Source organism: Ictidomys tridecemlineatus, chromosome 4 (assembly GCF_052094955.1).
Source record: "Ictidomys tridecemlineatus isolate mIctTri1 chromosome 4, mIctTri1.hap1, whole genome shotgun sequence".
NCBI lineage: Eukaryota > Metazoa > Chordata > Mammalia > Rodentia > Sciuridae > Ictidomys > Ictidomys tridecemlineatus.
In genome coordinates, this window is record NC_135480.1 from 175,737,597 (window position 1) to 175,757,367 (window position 19,771).

General features: G+C 37.0%; 1 protein-coding gene and 1 long non-coding RNA gene across 5 annotated transcripts in view; one reads left to right on the forward strand and one right to left on the reverse strand.

Annotated features, from left to right (window-relative positions):
- LOC144377311 (uncharacterized) overlaps positions 1-12,503 on the reverse strand; it is a 35,516-nt gene extending 23,013 nt beyond the window's left edge. The window contains exon 1 of the long non-coding RNA XR_013438179.1: positions 11,812-12,503. This is a non-coding gene — a long non-coding RNA (uncharacterized LOC144377311). The remainder of the gene's footprint in view (positions 1-11,811) is intronic.
- Positions 11,754-19,771, forward strand: part of Zcchc7 (zinc finger CCHC-type containing 7) — a 225,980-nt gene continuing 217,962 nt past the window's right edge. For 2 of the 4 annotated variants that reach the window (XM_021726992.3, XM_005326291.5), the window contains exons 1-2: positions 11,754-11,888; positions 16,855-17,482. In XM_021726992.3, the coding sequence (XP_021582667.2) occupies positions 16,876-17,482 (607 nt within the window). In that variant the 5' untranslated portion in view covers positions 11,754-11,888; positions 16,855-16,875. Of the gene's footprint in view, positions 11,893-14,332; positions 15,417-16,854; positions 17,483-19,771 lie in introns of those variants that run through there. The other 2 variants (XM_021726993.3, XM_040286053.2) reach the window with 2 other exon arrangements.

Genomic DNA, 19,771 nt, shown 5'->3' on the forward strand with positions numbered 1-19,771 from the left:
GGCAATAGATGATGAACAGAATCAGAAGCAAAGGCAGGAAGGATATTTTTGTTCCTATTTGAAGAAACTGCAGTCAAAAATCTTCAATTCAACAAGGCTATAGAGCCTTATAGTTTGACCAAGTTATATCTTTGTGTTGCTAAAAATTCTTCTTTGCACTTACCAAACTTCTCCAACCCCTATAGCCAATCAAGGACTTATGCATGTTCAAAGGCCAGAAAGGACTGAGAAATTATTATTAAAACTTCCCTCATTCTGGAGTCTTACTTGCCTGCTGAAGGCTGACTTCAGTCTAGAGAGATGTGTTTACTGTTAGATATTTGAACTAGAGTCACAGAACGAAAGAGATGGCACATTTTAAAGGAGTTAAAAATTTTTAAAAAATTGAGGAAAGTTTAGTAAAGGAATAAAGGGATGGTAGGGTTCAGGGAATCCAACAGGGATGGTATACACTTAATATAAAAAAGGAAGGAGTGGCTATATGGAGAAGGGTATCTGACAAGCTATGGACACAATCAACTCATGGTGACCCAGCAGAGAGGGAGCCAGTGAACTAAGTCCCTCTTTCTCTCCAAAATACAGCTCATGCCTCCTAATGTCTAACTCCAATCAAAAGCCAAAGGACAAGGAAGTTCCTGAGGTAGACTGTAGAGATAAGTATTTTTAGGGCATTAGAGCAAAGTAGAGAAGAGTGGATTCGGAATGATAAAGAAGATACACAGTCCAGGATTCAAATAGAAATTTTCTGGTATCTTAACATGCATTATGAGGCTCCTGAGCACAGAAATAGTAGCAAATGGGTCAATAAGTTAAGTAGATTTTTTTTGCTCTGCATAAAGAGGATGTTTTTAAATTAAAGAATATTTACTTTTTTAAAAAAGTCACCCTTGTAACAAGGTCTAGCAATCAAAATTGTATTAATTAAAATATGAAAGTCTAACCTTTCTCTCTCCTTCAACTAACTTCCTAGATATTTTCTGTCACTATAATGTACATATCAAATCCAAGTGCCAGCAAGATGGTTCCTTCTGAAGGCTATAAGAGAAAATTTGAAATCTCTTGCATGCCTTTCACCTAGCTTTTATGGTTGCTCTAAACTTGTGTTATAGAAGCATCATCCCAATATCTGCCTTCATCTTTGCAAGGTGTTTTCTCTGTGTATGTGTCTCTTTGTCCAAATTTCCTCCTCTTACAAGGACATTAGTCATGTTGGATTATGGCCTATCCTAAGGAACTAATGACACTTCCCAAAAACCCTATTTCCTAATAAGGTCACATTTTGAGTACTGGGTTTAGGACTTCAATATATGTATGGGAAAGCACAATTAAACATATAACATTAGATGAAGATGTTAACTGTCTTAAATATGCTCAAAAAGCTACAGGAAATCATCACAATGTACTAAAGATAATCAGGGACTATCAGTAGACAGAAATTATAAAAAGAAGCCAAAACGAAAATATGGAGCTGAAATTAAAAACTCAGCAAAGGGTGTCCAAGAGCAGATTTTAGCAAGAAAAGGAAGAACTAGTGAACTTGGAGATCTGTTGTTTGAAATTATCCAGTCTAACGAGAGAAAAAACCAAAAAACAGAGTCACTGGGACAAAAGGGAAAAGGGATATCATCAAGCATATCAATCGATGTTTACATTACTAGTGTTTCAAAAGAGATGAGAAAGAGGGGCAGAAAGAATATTTGTAGAAATAATTGCCTAAACTTTTGAAAGACATGAACTTACATATCCAAGGAACTTAGCAAAGTAAATTCAAAGAGATCCACACTAAGGCAGTTTATAATGTAAAAACATTGTCAAAACCCAAAAAGAATCTTGGAAGCAGAGAGAGGCAACAAGAGGGTGCTTTACATAAAGGATCCTACACATAAAGGATTCCTGGTATGATAAAAAGCCAGTTACTCATTGGAAACCTAAAGAGAATTATATATTTTAAAGCAAGACAATATAAAAGTGCTAAATAAAAAAATTATCCAAGAATCTTATACCCAGCAAAACTATCCTTCAAAAATAAAAATGAAATTAAGACATTCATACACAAATAAAAGGTAAGAAAATTTGTTCCTAGTAGAATTGTTCCTCAAGAAATATGAAGTAAATTCTTTTGGCCTATATGAAATGACATTAAATGGTAACTCAAAACCAAAAAAGAAATAAATATTTCTGGCAAAGGTAACTAAGTAAGTTAATATAAAAGCTAGTATCACTTTAGTTTTGGCTTATAACTCCTCTTTTTGTTTTATATATGACTTAGACAATTTCATAAAACAGTAGTTATAAATCTATGGTAATAGGCACATAATGTATAAAAATGTAATTTGTTGCTGGCATGGTGGTGCATGCCTATAATCCTAGTGACTTGGAATGCTGTGGCAGGAGGATTATAATTAAAGGTCTGCCTGGGCAACTTAGTGAGACCCTTACTTAAAACAAAAAATAAAAAGAAGTGGGGATGTAGCTTAATGGTAGAGTGTGACTCAGTTTAATCCTTTTTTTTTTTCAGTGAAATTTCCTTTATTTTTTTTTTATAATAATCTGTGGATTTTTATTAGCATTCCAAACAATTTTTCTTCTCAGTTTAATCCTTAATACTGCAAAAATAAAACAAAACAAAAAGATGTAATTTGTGACAATAACAACATAAATAGGGGTAAGAGAACAGAGGTAGATAGAAGCAGAATTAAGATACACTATGGAGGTTAAGTTAGTATCAAGTCCAACTAGATTGGTATAAATCTGCTATAATACCTGTAGTAATCACCAAGAAAATAACTAAATTATATAGATAAAATGAAATGAACAGAGAATTAAAATAGTACTCTAGGAAAAAAAGAAACAAAAGAGGTCATTTTGGGAGGAATTGAGAAACAAGAAAGATATCAGTCATATAGAAAATAAACAGCAAAATGACAGAAAAGGTCTTGTATTATCAGCAATCACTCTAAATAATGCACCAATTAAAGGAAAGACTGGCAGAAGGGAGAAGAAAATATATGATACAAATATATGCTGCTCACAAGAGACTCATTTTTTATTCATAGACAGAAGTTGAAAGTGAAAGGATGGAAAAATATATTCTTTGCAAAGAGTAACCAAAAGAGAGTTGTACTAATATCAGACAAAATAAATTTTTAAGTTAAAAAATGTTATAAGAAAGAACTTTATATATTGTTAAGGGGGTCAGAAGATACAGCAATTATAAACACATATGCATTAAACAACAGAGCCCCAAAATAAATGAAGCAAACTGATGGATTTGAAGGAAGAAGTAGTTCTTCAACAATAGTTCTTCAACATCCCACTGTGATGGCTAATTTTATATGTCAACAATCATGCTATGGGGTGCCTAGATATTTGGTCAAACATTATTCTAGGTATGTCTGACAGGGTGTTTTGGAATGAGGTTAGCATTCAAATTGGAAGACTAAGTAAACCAGATTATACTTCCTGATGTAGTGGCGCTCATCCAATCAGGTGAAAGAAAGCCTGAATAAAACCAAAATGCTGATCATTCTGCAAAGAAGAAAGGATTCCTTTTACTGATAGCTTGAGATGGGACATTCATCTATTCTAGCCTTTGGACACAAAGTGAAACATTAGCTCTTCTTTGGTCTTGAGAGGCTTTTGGACAAGAAATACACCATTGGCTTTTCTGTGTCTCCAACTTGCCAACTCTAGATTTTGGTAATTCTTAGCCTCCAGAATTGTGTTAACTAATTCATTATAATAATTATCTCTCTATATCTATATATGTCTATGATATATATATCTGCTGATTGTCATGCCATTGTGGTGCTCACTATGGCCTCTTTCCTGTTCTCACAGATTCAGGCCATTTGCCTTTCACTGCCCAGTACAACTGCTAGTGATGCCTACCTATTGCTTTACTGGACCGACTTCATATAATTCTATCCTGTTCTAATCAGGTCAATGTTTGCTCAGATATGCTTTGAAGACAGCAAATGGAAGCCCTAATGTAGCCCTCATGTAGCCCTAATGCTACGTGAGCAGAATCAATATTAGTATACTCTAAGCAAGCCTTGAGCTTTCATTGGATAATATTCATTTAAATAGGTAGACCCCTGTCTGTGCCAAAAAACCAAGATAGACAAAACCTCTCTCACTCTTCCTACACAACTAAGCATAGGCACAGAGGAGAGAAAGTAAGTTCCCAGAGCAACAACACAACACAGAAAGAAAGAAGCCATTATTGAAAGACGTTGAGCATTCTGAAGAAAATGTATGGTAGTTCCAGGATTTTAACAGATCTATCCAGTAGAAAAACAAGAACAGAGGTATCTGGAGTCAGGTATTACGGTTGCTGAAGACATAACAGGAAGTATGAAGTATGAGGTATTGCAGATAGTGAGACCGAATCTTCTGCAATTAGTAAGTTCGATAAAAGAACTACAGTAGTCCTCCTTTATCTGCAGTTTCTTTGTTGCAGTTTTAGTAACCCACAATCAACCACAGTGTGAAAATATTAAATGGGAAATTATGGAAGTAAAAATTCATAAGCTTTAAATAACTTATAGCATATGATTATAATTGTTCTTTTATTATTAGTTATTCTTATTCTCTTACTAAGCCTAATTTACAAATTAAAAAACAGTATATAGAGTTTGGTACCATCTGTGGTTTCAAGCATCCTTGGGGGAATCTTGGAATGAATCCCCCAAGGATAAGGGGGGGAAATCGTATCCCTTCCAAATGCAGACCGGTATCAGTTATAGAAGAGTATCAATTCAGAATGGAGACAGAGGAAGAAGAAATAGACTATAACAGAATAAAGGCAATCCATTTAACGTGCTACACTGCTAATGGTTTCTCTAAGTTAATAAGCAGCAATAGATATTAATGGTTGAAACACAAAACACAAAGTCTATAGTTTATTCCATAAAATTATGCTCAAGTTGACCACATTAAGATGTATATGGCTTGTTGGGTAGTGTGAATTCCATTATTCTGAATTATCTTTTTTCTGTTGTCAATCTAAAGTCCTGACTGAAATAAATAATGCTAGTATTGTTATAAAAACATTTTAGGACTAAAAATTGTAGGCATGATTCTGTGGTTCAGGATAGGCAGCTGAAGAAAAGTGTCCCATACAGAATGAGATATAAGTAAGGTGTGTCTCTGAGCCTGCATCTTTCTGTTTTTTTATTTTGAGACAGGGTCTCACCAAGTTGCTTAGGGCCTCTCTAAGTTGCTGAGGTTGGCCTTGGACTTGTGATCCTCCTGCCTCAGTCTCCCAAGCTTCTGGGATTACAGGCACATACCACCATACTTGGCTACTGCATCTTTCTTTATGTCCTAGAATCTATAGAGCGAAGGCATGTGGACATTTAAAATAGAGACACACTTTTTGGAGTGTATAGCTTCACAAGACATTACTGATGACATGCTTCAAGGTTTCTTGTATGGAATCTGATGTTTCTTCCTTTTTTTCTTTTCTTTTCTTTTTCCCCCTCATGCATGCTAAACAAATGTGCCACCACTGAACTACATCCCCAGCCTTAATGATTTTTACATAAATTAGAATGTCAATAGTTATCCTAGTCAATGTTCATTTTATAGTCATTTAGATCTAAGTTTCGAGCAATACAATTCCAACTAGGAATTATAACAAATGGGAATGGGTCCTTAAAGGATTTTATTGTAATGAGAATATTATCATTTATATAGTTTAATTTATAGTATACGTGTTTTTTTAAACATTTCATGATTTTATAAGGAAAGGCAGTCTCCAAGAAAAATTAAAAGCCATCTATATGAATGTCCAAATTTTCAAGAATGATTTCATAGTCTGCTTGAAATTGCGTGCTCTCTCCATCACCTTGCAATTTGAAGAACTGCAAAATCATGAATAATAAAAAAGGACGTTAAACTTTTCAGCAAATCCAGATGGGTACCAATGTCATTGAGAATTCCTGAGAATCACCTTGATTGCTGCTTCAGACCCAGGAGCCTAAATTGAATATCCCTTACCATTGCATGTATTGGCTGTGATAACTGTTTCTGTAATCACATTGGTGCCTGCATTTACTTTTAAAACCATACAACCAGTAAGTCTGTATTTTGGGCAAATAAAAACACCCAAACTTTAAAGGGTAACATTCAGTCATTCCACTTGCTAGCCTTCTATTTCTGCCTTATCCTTCAGATTTTGATACAGCAAAAAGAATGATGGATGATGAACTGGAGACCGTTTTTACATTAGCTCTAGCTAGGAGTTTGCAATTCCCTTCTTTGTTTTGGGTCTTAATCTTTTTGCAAAACAAGCGAGTTGTATTACCTGTCCCTTTCAGCTAATAAAGGGTTTCTTATTGTTTTACAGAGTCCCTGGATAAAATAGCCAATGGAATGACTGAGTCACTAAAAGAATTCAAATTATTTTTTGTAAGGTTTGAGGTTGGGTATAAGGAAGGCATAAAATCTTAATTTTCAATATTAGATAGCATTAGTACTGTAACATTGTTTCAGTACTGTCATCTAATCTAGACTTGAATTTTACTGTTTCCATGTTTTTTTTAAACAAATAGCCTTAATTAAAATTTCTGGGGGCTTTTAGTTTAGAATGTTCTTCACATTTACTTCAGAATAATAGACTGTCCTTCTGTTTTTCTATAGCATGCATTTCATGAGCATACATGGTGATACTGTTTGCAGGTATCTGATTCTTTCAAAGGTATACCTTTCCTGATCTGTGTCAGATTTCTTATTTTCCAGTTTGTCTAAATGCTTCATTTTGATCTCCACCCCACCCTAGATATCCTTATTTCCAAACTATCACCTGGACTCACCATCACACTATACTGATTTTTTTTTAATCTGTGGCTCTTCTTTTTACCTTTTATTCCCTCTGGGTCATCACCTGAAATGACATTATTATAGGCAACATAAAAAAAAACCTAAATCTGTGAATCACAAATACTAAGAGATGTCATGATACTCCATTCTTCATTGTGAAAGAAGACTGGAGATGAAGTCTTCCTATACCAGGTGAATTCATTTGAGTGTCTTTGAAGTGTGCAAAAGAGAGAGAGTTCTGTGTAGTTTTTGAGTTCAGGAGATCAAAGATAGGTGGTTCTGGAAGTTCAATCCATGGTCAGCCAACTCCAAAGCTCTAGGCTTGAGGGGAGGCAGAACATCATGGTGGGGGGGGGCACGCCAGAGGAGAGCTGTTCAGTTCATGATAACCAGGAAGTAGACAGACAGTTCCAGTAACTGTTCCAGTAATTTTAAGAGAAAATCCTAGATCATGCATTGGGTTTATTATGTATCATGTCTCTTTGATCTGCTTTAATGAGGCACAGTTCCCCAATTTTCCTTTTTGCTTCATGACACTGACACTTTTGAAGAGGTAAGTTGGATATTTGTAGAATACCTTTCAATTTATGTTTGTCAGATCATCTTCTCGTTGTTATTCAGATTATGCACTTTTGGTAGGAATATCATAGAAGTGATGAAAGAATCTCAATGAATCACATCTTTTTTTTTTTAAACTGAAAGCTCTTCATCCTTCTCCATTCCTACTCCTCTAAAAAGTTTTAAAATAATCATTGTCATCCATTAGCATCTATTCAGTACTCTCTATGTATTTACATACACTCACATCTGTATTCAGGCACACACAAGTAACCTTTAAAAAAATCAACAAAAAGAGTACATAATGCTCATTTTCCTACTGCTATGCAATTTGCCTTTTTTTATTTAACTGTATGTCTTAGAGAGCATTTCATGATCTATCCAGTGCAGATTCATCTCATTCTTTAAAAGAAGCATTTTTTAAAATAGTATGTATCCTTGTTTATTTTGTCCCCTATTGATGAATACTTATTTTCCATTTTTCTATCACAATCTTTTGTGATAAATCACAAACATACATATAAGAACACAGCTAATTTACAATTTTGATACTATCAATAGCTTTCCTAAAACACTGCGACAACTTGTATTTCCATCCACCACATGTGAGACAATTTTCTATTTTCTGATTATTGGTGATATTGAGCACCACTTATCATAGTTCATTGCCTTTTGATTCTTTTATTGTTTGTTTGAGGTGCTAGGGATTGAACCCAGGGCCTTGTGCATGTGAGGCAAGCACTCTACCAACCGAGCTATGTCCCCAGTCCCAGTTCATTGCCTTTTGAATATATTGTTTTGTAAAATGCCAGTTAGTGTTCTTTGTTGTTAGAATTCTGGATTATTAGTCTTTTTCAGTCTTACTATTTATTGTCCAGGTCCTGTCAGCTGACATCCTATAGAAAAGTTTCTCCTTTCCTCTGGGCAGCCAACTATTCTCTTCTTTGCTATCTTACAATACTGTTCACATTGCACCAGGCTTTCAGTTACCAACCATTCCATATTAAATTCACTTATTCTTAAATGTTCACCTTATGTTTTTGGCCTTAGGCAAAGTTCTAGGTAGAGATATAGGATTGGGTCATGCATTGGGTTTATTATGTATCATATCTCTTTGATCTGCTTTAATGAGGCACAGTTTCCCAATTTTCCTTTTCTCCATCAAGGAGTTTGAAATGAACCTCAGAGTACAGAGAAGAACATAAATTTGGATTCAGACAAAACTTGGATTTGAATCCCAGCTCCACCACTTCTCAGTTGTGGGACAGAAAAAGTTACTTGACCTCTCTAAATTTCAATTTCCACCCTGAAGAAACAAGCTAATACTTCTTTTACAGAGTTATTTTTAAGGTAGGTGAGAGGCAAAGTATCTGAGGTGGCTAGCAAAGGCCTGTTCCATAGTAGGCTCTAAGTAAATTAATCATAATTGAAAGGCAACTGTTAAGAGATTGAAAGGATTAGTTTTAGGACCTGTTAAGAAAATGGAAAAAAGAAAAACAGAAAAAAGGTAGTTTTTCCTCTTTGCACTGGGAAGGATAAGAATGAGTCCTGATATGCCCCACTCCTACTCCCCCCATCCTACTACAGTCTATCTCCCATCTTGTCTGTCCTCTTCAGCAGGTTTCTGCTTTGTCCTGGACCATTATCCCAATTCAGCTCGCTATTGTTGACATAGGGCTATTACTACCCCAGAGGAAAACAAGTGCTTCCTTCCTCAAATAATCTCTTCAGAATATTTTCTGTAAGAGTACATGCTGCTGATGATTTGAAAAAGTGGAGACTAGAGACAACTTGAAGTGGAAAGAGAAATGCTGTGTGTGTGTGTGTGTATGTGTGTGCGCGCGTGTGCGTGCGCGCGCATGCACATGCACACATCCATGTGTACTTAGGGGTAGACTTAGACTAATCGGACCAGGATTAAAGACACAACTCTGCCTTTCTTAAGTTACTAATGGCAAGTCAGTCTTTCCCTTCTTGGCTTCAGTTACTCTGCAATAAAAGATTAGATCTCAATTTCTAGAGTCTTGTAAATGGAGAGTTCACTATATAAAGACATGGGATGTGTGAATATACACCACTGTCCTTAGTCAGAAATCTCTGTATCCTTGGACTCCCGCAGGTTTTTATAACCATCTTAATGTCATGGAGCACCATACTTGCATTCTAGTTATTTGGGGTCATGACATAGTTTTCCCACTGAACTGACAGTGGTGGATCCAATTCTGGTTCTTAGTTTCTCAAAGCCTATATACTTTTATTGAATGTCCTGGTGTCTTCTAGGCACTGTATCAGCTAGTAAACAAGAACAAAATTAGAACTTCTGCCTTTAAGGAGTTCCACAGTTTAGCTGGGACCCAACTTTAAGACCAATACATATAATTACCTTGACGGAGGTTTGTCCAAAGTATGGGGAGTCATAGGGAAGGAATGTCTGTCTTGTCTGACTGAATTGGAAGGTTTCCCTTAAGACCCAAGACTTCAGCTGAGTAGGGTGGAAAGTCAGGAAAAAGAACGTTGCTGCTGTGGGAGTGTTGTCTGTAAATGCATGGATAAGGGGAATCAGTATGCTGGCATCTGCTCAGGATTCAGCATGACAGTGAACAGGTAGGCAGATGTCATCTTATGAAGTGCCATTTATGCTATCTAAAAGTCTATATGTTTTGATTCATAATTTAAGGAAGTTTTGAGGTGGGAGAGAAGTACATCTGTGTTGAATGCATGAGGAATAGTGAGAGAATGGAGTATAGTAATTGGATGTATTTCCTAAACTTGTGGCTGTTAGCAAATTATTTAACCTCTCAAGTCTGTTTCCTTTTTTTCTTCTGTGAAATGAGAGCTTTAAAAAAGAAAAACAAAGAAAACAATCTCAAAGGGTTGTTCATATTTTAAAGAAGGTATACTTGCCCTGTGTTGTGGTGCATGGGTGTGGTGGTACACCCCTGTAATTCCAGTGGCTTTGGAGGCTGAGGTGAAGGAGCACAAGTTCAAAGCAAGCCTTAGCAACTTAGCAAGGCTGTAAGCAACCTAGTGATAACTGTCTCAAAAATAAAAAACAAATAAGGCTGGGGATGCGACTGAATGATTAACGGCCCTTGGATTCAATCCCTGATAAGAAAGAAAGAAAAGGAAAGAAAGAAAGAAAGAGAGAAAGAAAGAAAGAGAAGTTGGTTGTATTTTATCTTTTAGATGGAGTAAGCCTGGCCTGGCACTTGACAAAAATTCAAAAAATTCATAAAGATGGCACTTATTTTACCTATTACCTAAACACAAACAATTCAGAAATCTGTGACCTCATTTCTATGCCTGTTTGCTTATTTGCAAAATGGGCTTTCCAATTTCACCTGTTTATGGTATTTCCTTTTCTTTCTAGCATTTTACCAACGTTTTAATCAAAATTTCTAATTATTTTCCTTGTTAAACTCTTAAGATTATAGTCAAACTATCTATATTCTGTTTTTCCAGCTTAACTCTTGGCTCCATGAGACAAGAGATTTAAAAAATTTTACCACTTATCCTTACTTTCTAGCACAGGTTGGCTCTTAATAGATGTTCAACAGATGTTGACAACAAGAATAGAAGTCAAGCTTTTCTTGGAGGTCTGTTGCTAGGGGCCAAGGAATTGGTTAAGTGTTATTTGTAAGTGTGCACAGATGGGTTTAAAGTGTTTAAAGGGGTGTGAGAAGCAGAACTACAGCTAAACGCACCTAGCACATTCTTGTAAGTCTCCAGAGGCTTCCAACGGACCAGCATTAATTCCAATCTTTTTCAGCACTCAAGGTTCACAGTGGGTTAATTTATTGCCTGGTATTTCATTAAAACGCGGAAGCCCCCCAGTGTGAACTACGTTCAACTGCAACCTACAAGGGGCAGGTAACCAGTCAGGGTTCCTCAGAGAATGGGCCAAGTAATTTGAAGCCAGGCAATCTCCACAGTCTTTTCCCTCGCTGAGGATTCTCGGGTCCTCCGCCAGCCCACGTTGCCGGCGGTGGTAGGCCCCGTCGCTGCCGGGCTTTGGATCTGCTCCGCGCCACGTGGCGCAGAGAGGGCGTTCCCTCGGCTCGAGAGGAGGAGGTGGAGACTGTTCTAAATCTCCAGAGGCACCATGGGAGTCGTAGTTTTCTCGTGTGCACAGAAGGCGGGAGCTCCTGCCCTTCAAGTAACAACTCTCTCGAGAAAATAATCTAAACAAAATATTCTCCACAATAGATGGATCTAGGTAGTTTCAAAATAAGGCGTGAAGAGGAAGGAGCAAAGCAAATAAAGCAAACCAAAAAAATTATCGGCGAGGAAGAGAAAGGGTTAACAGTTGTTACGCATGCGTACAGAGGTCCAGGTGGTGGGCGGGGACGGAAGAACGACTGTCGAGAGCTCTGTTTTCCCGGAAGTGCCTTCCCTCCTCCCGGGTCCGCGCGGACGCGGCTTCCTTACCTCATTTGTCCTCGCCCCTCCCCGTCCCTCTACGCGTTTTGGTTCCTGGTTGGTGCTTCCTGGTCGCAGCCGCGGCAGTGAGTATGTGTGTGACGGACCCCATGTCTTCCGCGACCGGGGACCCTTGCCCGCCCTCCGCCTCGCCCGCCGGGCTGTGGCACTAGCGTGTGCTCCCTCGTCGGCCTCCGCACCCGGGTCCCTCTTCACTCGTGTCAGGGCGCAGTTCATGGCTCCTCATCCGTGTGCTGCTCCGGGCGGCTCGGCCAACAGGCTGGGTTGTGCGCGACTCCCTGCTCCTTCACGGCCTGAGGCCGTGGTTCAAGAAGGACTGGGCGTTGATGGTCTGCGAAGGGGTGGCTTTTCTGCCTATTTCACCTGACGCCCCACAAGGTTCCCCTGTTCTGGGAAGCCGGTCCGTCAGTTAAACGCGCAGGTCCTGCTGCGCCGAGGCCTTGAGGACCGATCAATCCCGGGCTGACTCCATCTACTGTCAGAAGCTGCAGCTACGGGACCAAAAAAATTGGGGGAGCTGAAATCTTTCCCCCTTGTAAAACAAGGAGACTTGAATTATATTCCCAAAGATTCCTCTTATCCCCCATATCTTGTTAGTCAATAGTTGCTTTAAACTTTAGGGAAAAGCTTCCGGTGCATTGGAAAAACTCTGGCAGCAGGCCTGGATTCTAGCCATGGCTCCACCACTGACTAGAAATCTCTTCTTTAGGCTGAATTTACGGTTGTTTCAGATTAAAGGATTGAATTAGAAATTGAATTAGAAAATCTTTTAGGGCCTTTATATTTCTCTGAGGACGTTTCTCCCAAGTATAAAATCAAAGCGTTTATTTGATAACTCAGGTTCCTTCAAAAGCTCTTGACTTTGTTTTGAGTACTTAGGCTGTCGCAAAGACTTCTGAGTGACATTGTATACTTAAGGCTGTATTGTGCTTTGGGGACAGTTTAGTATTATTGCTATTATCTGGAGAATCTGAGGATGAGGAATGAATTGAGGAAGATTTGGAAGAGGGGATTGAACAAGGGAATGACATGGGGGAATGGGATGGGGATTATTGGACAGCTCACCGGGGAAGAGGCTTTATGGTAAAAGGAGAAGAGTTGAGAGAAATGCGATGGAAGTGTTTTCAGATAGGGTTTAGTTCTTGTAAAAAGCCTTTGTATATTCCAAGAACAGCTGAGATTTATCTCAAATTGAGCATAATTTTCTCATCTTGATACTGTGTTCCCTCTTTCTCTTTTTTATGACCATTGTTTCACACATATAGATCTTTAAGTCATATTTGATTTAAAGTGTCACATTTGAAAAATGGACAGGAATTTTAACCCCAGTTGTTGTTTTCAGGGCAGCACTAAAGATTAAGTCAGAATTTTTCAGGTTAGATAAACTATGTAGAAATCACTTCCATTGGAAACTGTGGACTTAAAATCAAGCTGTAGGGCTGGGGATGTAGTTCAGTGGTTGAGAGCTTGCCTAGTTGTTTAAGACTCTGGGTTCAATCCCTAGCCCTGCAAAAAGCAAGCAAGCAAGTTAATTGTAAATTTTATTTAAATCTGACTGAAGTGAATGCTTATGTCATCAAGAAGGAGCATCTTAGCGAAAACACTTTGGAAGGAAATAAGAGCAAAATGTTTGGAATGACCAGCAGGTAGACTGTTAGAATAGAAGCATTGGCTTTAAAGATTGTGTAAGTAAAGTCTGAAAGCTTAAATAAACTTAAGTTGTGTAGTTTTTAAAAATCCAGTGAATAAATACTACTCCCTTTTTTGACAGCAGTAGCTGTCAAAATTTATATTTGATATGTTATTTTAATTCTTCAGATGAGTTTTCCTCTATTTTAGGTTCTTATATAGAAGCATCCTTTTTAGTAATAGGATTGATAAAGTCTATCTTTGAGTTCTTGAGTGATAAACTGACAAATTTAAGTGTGTGCTTTTTCTTTTAATGAAAATTCCTCTGAAAGTTTTCATACTGCACTGAGAAGTAAAGCAGATATGCATGAGGTAAATTTAGGTGTTAGAGCCAATGCACATATAACAATCTTCATTTGAAATTTTATTTTGAAAATTTTATTTTCAAATCTTAGTGCTTGATTGAGAGTCAGAAAAGTGTGAATCATCAGTTCTAGCTGTATTCTTAATCAACTGCCTGACTTTGGGTGGGCTCCCTTATTTCTTATCTCTTTGGATCTCAGTTTTCGCATGTAAATTGAGGGGGTTGTGTGAAATAATCCAAAAGGTCCCCTCCAGATTTACAAGTTTGTGACTATCATAAGGGCCTTATTTTATCTAGTTGAGTAGATTTGGGAATCATGTCCAATGATCAAAAAAACGGAGAAAGCTTTCTGAGTTCAGGGATCTATCTGTATCTATATTCTTTCTTTCTCTCTCTCTCTCTCTCTCTCTCTATATATATATATATATATATACACACATACATATATGTTTTTATATATGCATACATAGATATAGATACATTTTATCTTATGTTCATCTCTGAGTATGCTTTTAAAAAAATGCATTCAAATGTAATTAAAATAGTAACATAAACCAAACAGCCTGAGGCAAACCTTAACCCTGGCATACATAAGCTACATAAATAGAAGAGAGCATGTTATGCCTGAGCACAATTTTCAAGTACAGAAGGTACAAAATCCTCTTAAAGGCCATAGGGGCTAAATTGTTAAATTCATTTTTCTACATTTCAGGAAAGGAGATAAATCCTTAGACCCAAGGAAGTCAGTTTTTATTATGGTTCTGTAGTTTATTTTTGGCATACATTCACAGGTGTGCCTATGGCTCTATTCTTAATCCCTTTCCTTTGGGATGGCTCCAAGAGTAGTACAAATTTGTAACTCTGTAATTTAGCTCTTTAATTTTTTCTGTGCTGCACTGGAATTATGTTTTATCTTAAGTCCACATTGGATCCTCAGGATGGATCCAGTGAGGATTTTGAAGGAAGCATAATTCCTTTGCCTTCTTTTAGAATTAATTTACCTATTAAATAAAAAGGAAAGGATTCATCTTTTATTTGAATTCCTCTGAGGCTAACATTTCAATATAAACTGATAAATGCTATGGGCATTATTATTCAGATAGTCACATTCAACTTTTATGACCATAACAGCATAGCAACCTAAAAGTGCAATAGGGGAACAGATATATTGTAACTTTTAGAAGTAAAAAGATAGTAAAAGTTGGTTTCTTTATTTCTGGAAAACAAAAGAGTTTTTGGCTCTTGTTCATTTGGTTTTTGGGTCAGCTGCTTTTATGACCAAAATCACCATCACAGTATCACAGTATCCTGGCGTTTTGGGCAGAGATGGGAAACTAAAAACATAATTATTCTCTCTTAATTGTATCTGTATAGCTGAAAGTGGAAAAAATAATAAATTGGCATTACTAGGGCATCCGTGGTGTGCTGTAGGCCAGACCACCCAACCCTCACCCCTGTAATAGAAATTTAACCCAGGGGGACTCTAACATTGAGGTACATCCACAGACCTTTTTCTATATTTTATTTTGAGACACGTTGCCCAGGTGGCTTCAAACTCAGGATTCTCCTGCCTTAGCCTTCCAGGTAGCTGGGATTACAGGTGTGTGCTTCCTTCCTTGCACAGTTTTTAAACAAACACAATTTGCTTTTCTAAAGCTCTCATTTGGATTAATATTCCATTATACCTAGTTGAAACATCTTTGTAGATTTTTGGTTGATGATTAAGAGAATTTAAGTCTTTAGAATGTTGAAAACAACTGAGAAATTATCTCCATAATTTCTATTTTTTAGGCACACATTAGCTCTATCAGAGCTGAAGAAAAATGTCTGAAAATATGATTCCTATTCATTCATTAATTCAACAGACATTTATAGAAGTCCCCCTAAATATCAGTTACTCTGTTTTTGGTGATACTTCGTTTGAAACAAAGTAACAGAGGGTCTTGCCCTCCTGTGGTTTCCAATCTGTTTCTGGGACATTTACATTGAAAAAGTAATTAAAAATGTGATGAATATTTTGAAATGTAAAGCATTGTGGAGACCTATAAAGAGATTTATAGTGGTATTAAAGCTGAGTTGGAAGATGAGCAGGATTTAATATGTGCATAATAGGAAAGTAAAGTGTTTTTTTGTATGCATTTATTCCCAAAGCCAGGAGTTTTACCTCAACTTCAGGTCTTTACTAAGTTTGCATTTCATATATGTTTTTATAACTAGCAAGGAAGTAAGTAGGTTTATCAGATTTTTAAAATATATTCTTTTGGCCAAAGATCAGAAGGCCATCTTTTTTTTTTTTTTTTTTTTTTTTTTTTGGGTGCTGCTGGGGATTGAATGTAGGACTGCATGCATACTAGACAGGTGCTCTACCCCTAAGCTATACCCCTAATCCTTTAGATTAATTTTAAAATCAGAATAAATACTTATACTCAAACACTAAATATGATAATGGCTTCATGTTATGGATTCAATCATAGTTGAAATAATATTCTTGTATGACAGGGTATACCTAAAAAGAGAAAATAAAGAACCAGAACCAAGGAAGGGAAGATGAATGGGATAATGAGAAATATTTACTTTTTTTTTTTTTTTTTAAGTACTAGGGATTGAACCCAGGGCCTCTGACATGCTAGGCAAGTCATCTATTACTGAACTACACCCTTAGTACTACTTAAAATCTTTTTGCAATTTTTAACATTTTGGAGAACAAGTGTTCAGTGTCAGGCGGTGGGTCTCAACCGTTTTTCTTTTCCAGTATACCTATGAATTATGATATTTCCATTAATAACTCTAACAACTGGTTGTTAGTAATTCTCATTTAAGAGTATTATTCTCATTTGAGGGCATTTTTACATTGGGTCATAATATGATTTAGAAATTCATGGAAAAAAGCTCTCCTACAAGAAAAAAGTATTTTAATAAGTTGGAGAGAAGTGTTGGCCTTCATATAGAAGGTTGTGCTACGGATTGATATTATGCACTAACCACATAAGATCTGAGCTTTTAAAATACCTTTTTTGTATGACTTTTCTCTTTTACAGCATTAAGATTACCAACTTTCCATGATGTTTGGTGGCTATGAGACTATAGAAGCATATGAAGATGACCTTTATCGTGAAGAGTCATCTAGTGAACTGAGTGTTGATAGTGAGGTGGAATTTCAACTCTACAGTCAAATTCATTATGCCCAAGATCTTGGTAATGCTATTAGGGAGGAAGGACATGAAGAAAAGAACTCTGGGAATTCTGAATCATCAAGTAGTAAACCAAATCAGAAGAACTTAATTGTTGTTTCAGATAGTGAGGTCATCCAGCTCTCAGATGGGTCAGAGGTCATCACTTTATCTGATGAAGACAGTATTTATAGATGTAAAAGAAAAAATATTAGGGTCCAAGCACAAGAAAAGACCCACAGTTGTTCTGCTTCTCCTCACTCTAATGAGTTGGCTGATAAGAAATCCAAGAGGAATATTGAGAAGCCTAAATCTGAAGAGAGATCAGCTATACTCCGAGAGGTCATGATTATAGAGGTCAGTTCAAGTGAAGAAGAGAGCACCATTTCAGAAAGTGATAATGTGGAAAGCTGGATGCTACTGGGATGTGAAGTAGATGATAAAGATGATGATATCCTCCTCAACCTTGTGGGATGTGAAAACTCTGTTACTGAAGGTTAGTATTATATAGGCCATTTTGAAAAGTAATATCATCCTTAATAAGGAGAACTGCTTTTTCTAGACAATAGACCAGTAGGGTCTGCTCCTTAATTCCTCACTTTTTGGTCTTGTTTTTCATGAGACTTTCTTACCAGAGTCTACTTTAATGGTGGTCTCTCTGAACATCAGAAAGAGTATGTCAGAGTACCAAAGACTCTGCTTCTGCTATAAGCACATTCATAGCTGCTGCTTCCTGTTTGGCTAGAGCCAGTTCTGGACCTGAAATCTTAGTTCTCTTCTCTCTCTGCTTGGTATCACAGGTGAGTACTACTTCTACCTCTGACATTGGCCTTGTGCTTGCATTTGGCCAAGTCTGTTGGGACTACCTCTTCCTAAGTGTTTTGCTTACCCAAGTGTTAGCCAGATAGCACGCATGGAGAATGATTGGTACTTAGAAGATATGGTTTTAGTATTAGGATTTTAGGAACTCCAAAGCCAGTAAGAGCAGATAAGAAAAACTGAAAGTCTTCAGAGTAGATTATAGGAGAGAATGTAAATTCCAAAAGCCACATCATTGAGGATTAAACTTTAGGTGTTGTCTCTTCTGTCACAAGTGTAAGTCTTAATGCCTATTCATCTGCCCTATATACTACTCTTGAGACGTACTGTGGTACTTTACTGCTGCTCCAAAACTGTAGTGGCACCCTGCCATCCTTAGAAGAAATGATGACATCAGGATCCTCAGGAAGTAGCAAACTTTTTTTTTGTAAGGAATCAGGAAATATTTTAGGCTTCCAGGCCCTAGGATATCTTAAACTATTTGTTTTAGTTACTTTTTTTTGCTGCTATGACTAAAGGATCTGACCAGCACAATTATAGAGGAGGAACTGTTTATTCAGGGGCTCACAGTTTCAGAGGTCTTAGTCCATAGAAGGCTGACTCCATTTCTTGGAGCTCCAGGTAAGGCTGAACATCACAGCGGGAGAGGGTAGTAGAGGGAAGCAGCTTACATCACACAGGAAGCAGAGAGAGAGAAAGAGACACTCCACTTTCCAGATAAAAATATATACTCCAAAGCCACGCCCCCAATTCTCACCTTCTCCAGCCACATCCTACCACTTCAGTCACCACCCATTTAATCCTATTAGGGATTAATTAACTGATTAGGCTAAGACTCTCATAATCCAATCATTTCTCCTCCAAACCTTGCATTGTCTCACACATGAATTTGTGGGGAATACCTCACATCCAAACCATAACACTATTCAACTTTTCGTCTGTGGGAAAGCAACCTTAGTTCCTAAAGAAATGGGATGACTGTTTCAATTTTATTTGCAAAAACAGGTAGTTGGCACAGGCTGTAATTTGATGACTCCAAGAATTTGACAGCATAAAGAAAAAGACTAGTAGTTTCAATATACAGCAGCATCAAATGAAATTTTGTAAGAATAAAGGAAATATGATAATGTTTTTAGGAAGACAGGAGGAACTTGAAGAGAGTAAACCTGTTTAATGCTTGGGATAGTGAGGTGAGCTAAGAGGTGGGATTGAATGTCTGTGTCATTAGTCTTAAAAATTGCTAAGTGATCAGATATTTGTAGCAGTAGAGAAATAAGAAATTCAGATGAATTGAGGGGGATAAGGGAACAATATAAGTATATTTATGATTTTCATGGGAAAATGAAAGCAGAAGGGAGAATGGGCAGAGGATAACTGGGGTGTTTCACACCATAAGCTTTTGTTGTGAGAAGGATGTTTAAGTCCTATGGGGAGCACTCTTTGGCAGTGGTTGGTTCCTAATAATTTGAAGATGACAACTCCTTTAAAACAATTAGTATTTGGTAATTGAGAAAATGCATATTAGCAGAGAGATGCTAGTACTCTTTTAAATGACTTTCTATTTTATTAATCATGTTGACTGCACAGCTGAGAAATCTTTATACATATATGTGGGAGATACTTTAAATAATGTATGTCTCTAGGTATCTATTATAGTAACTAATTTTATAGCTCCCCTAGAGCCTGAAACTTATGGCTTGGAAATCATTGTGCTAACAGATCAACAGTAAGAGAATAAAAGAATTGCTTGGAAGTAGTACTCAGTCAAAATTGAAATAGTATGAACTTGTAATGAGCTCACTTTGAAAGTTTCCATAACTTTTTTTTTTTTTCCAGGAATACTTGGTAGCCTGGAGCAAGGTAACAGAGACCAAATTATCCAGTATTAGGCATAACATTGTAGAAGGTCAAAATAAGCATTTAGTCTCTTCTTTCTCTAAATTGTGTTTCTCCAGGTTGACTTCCC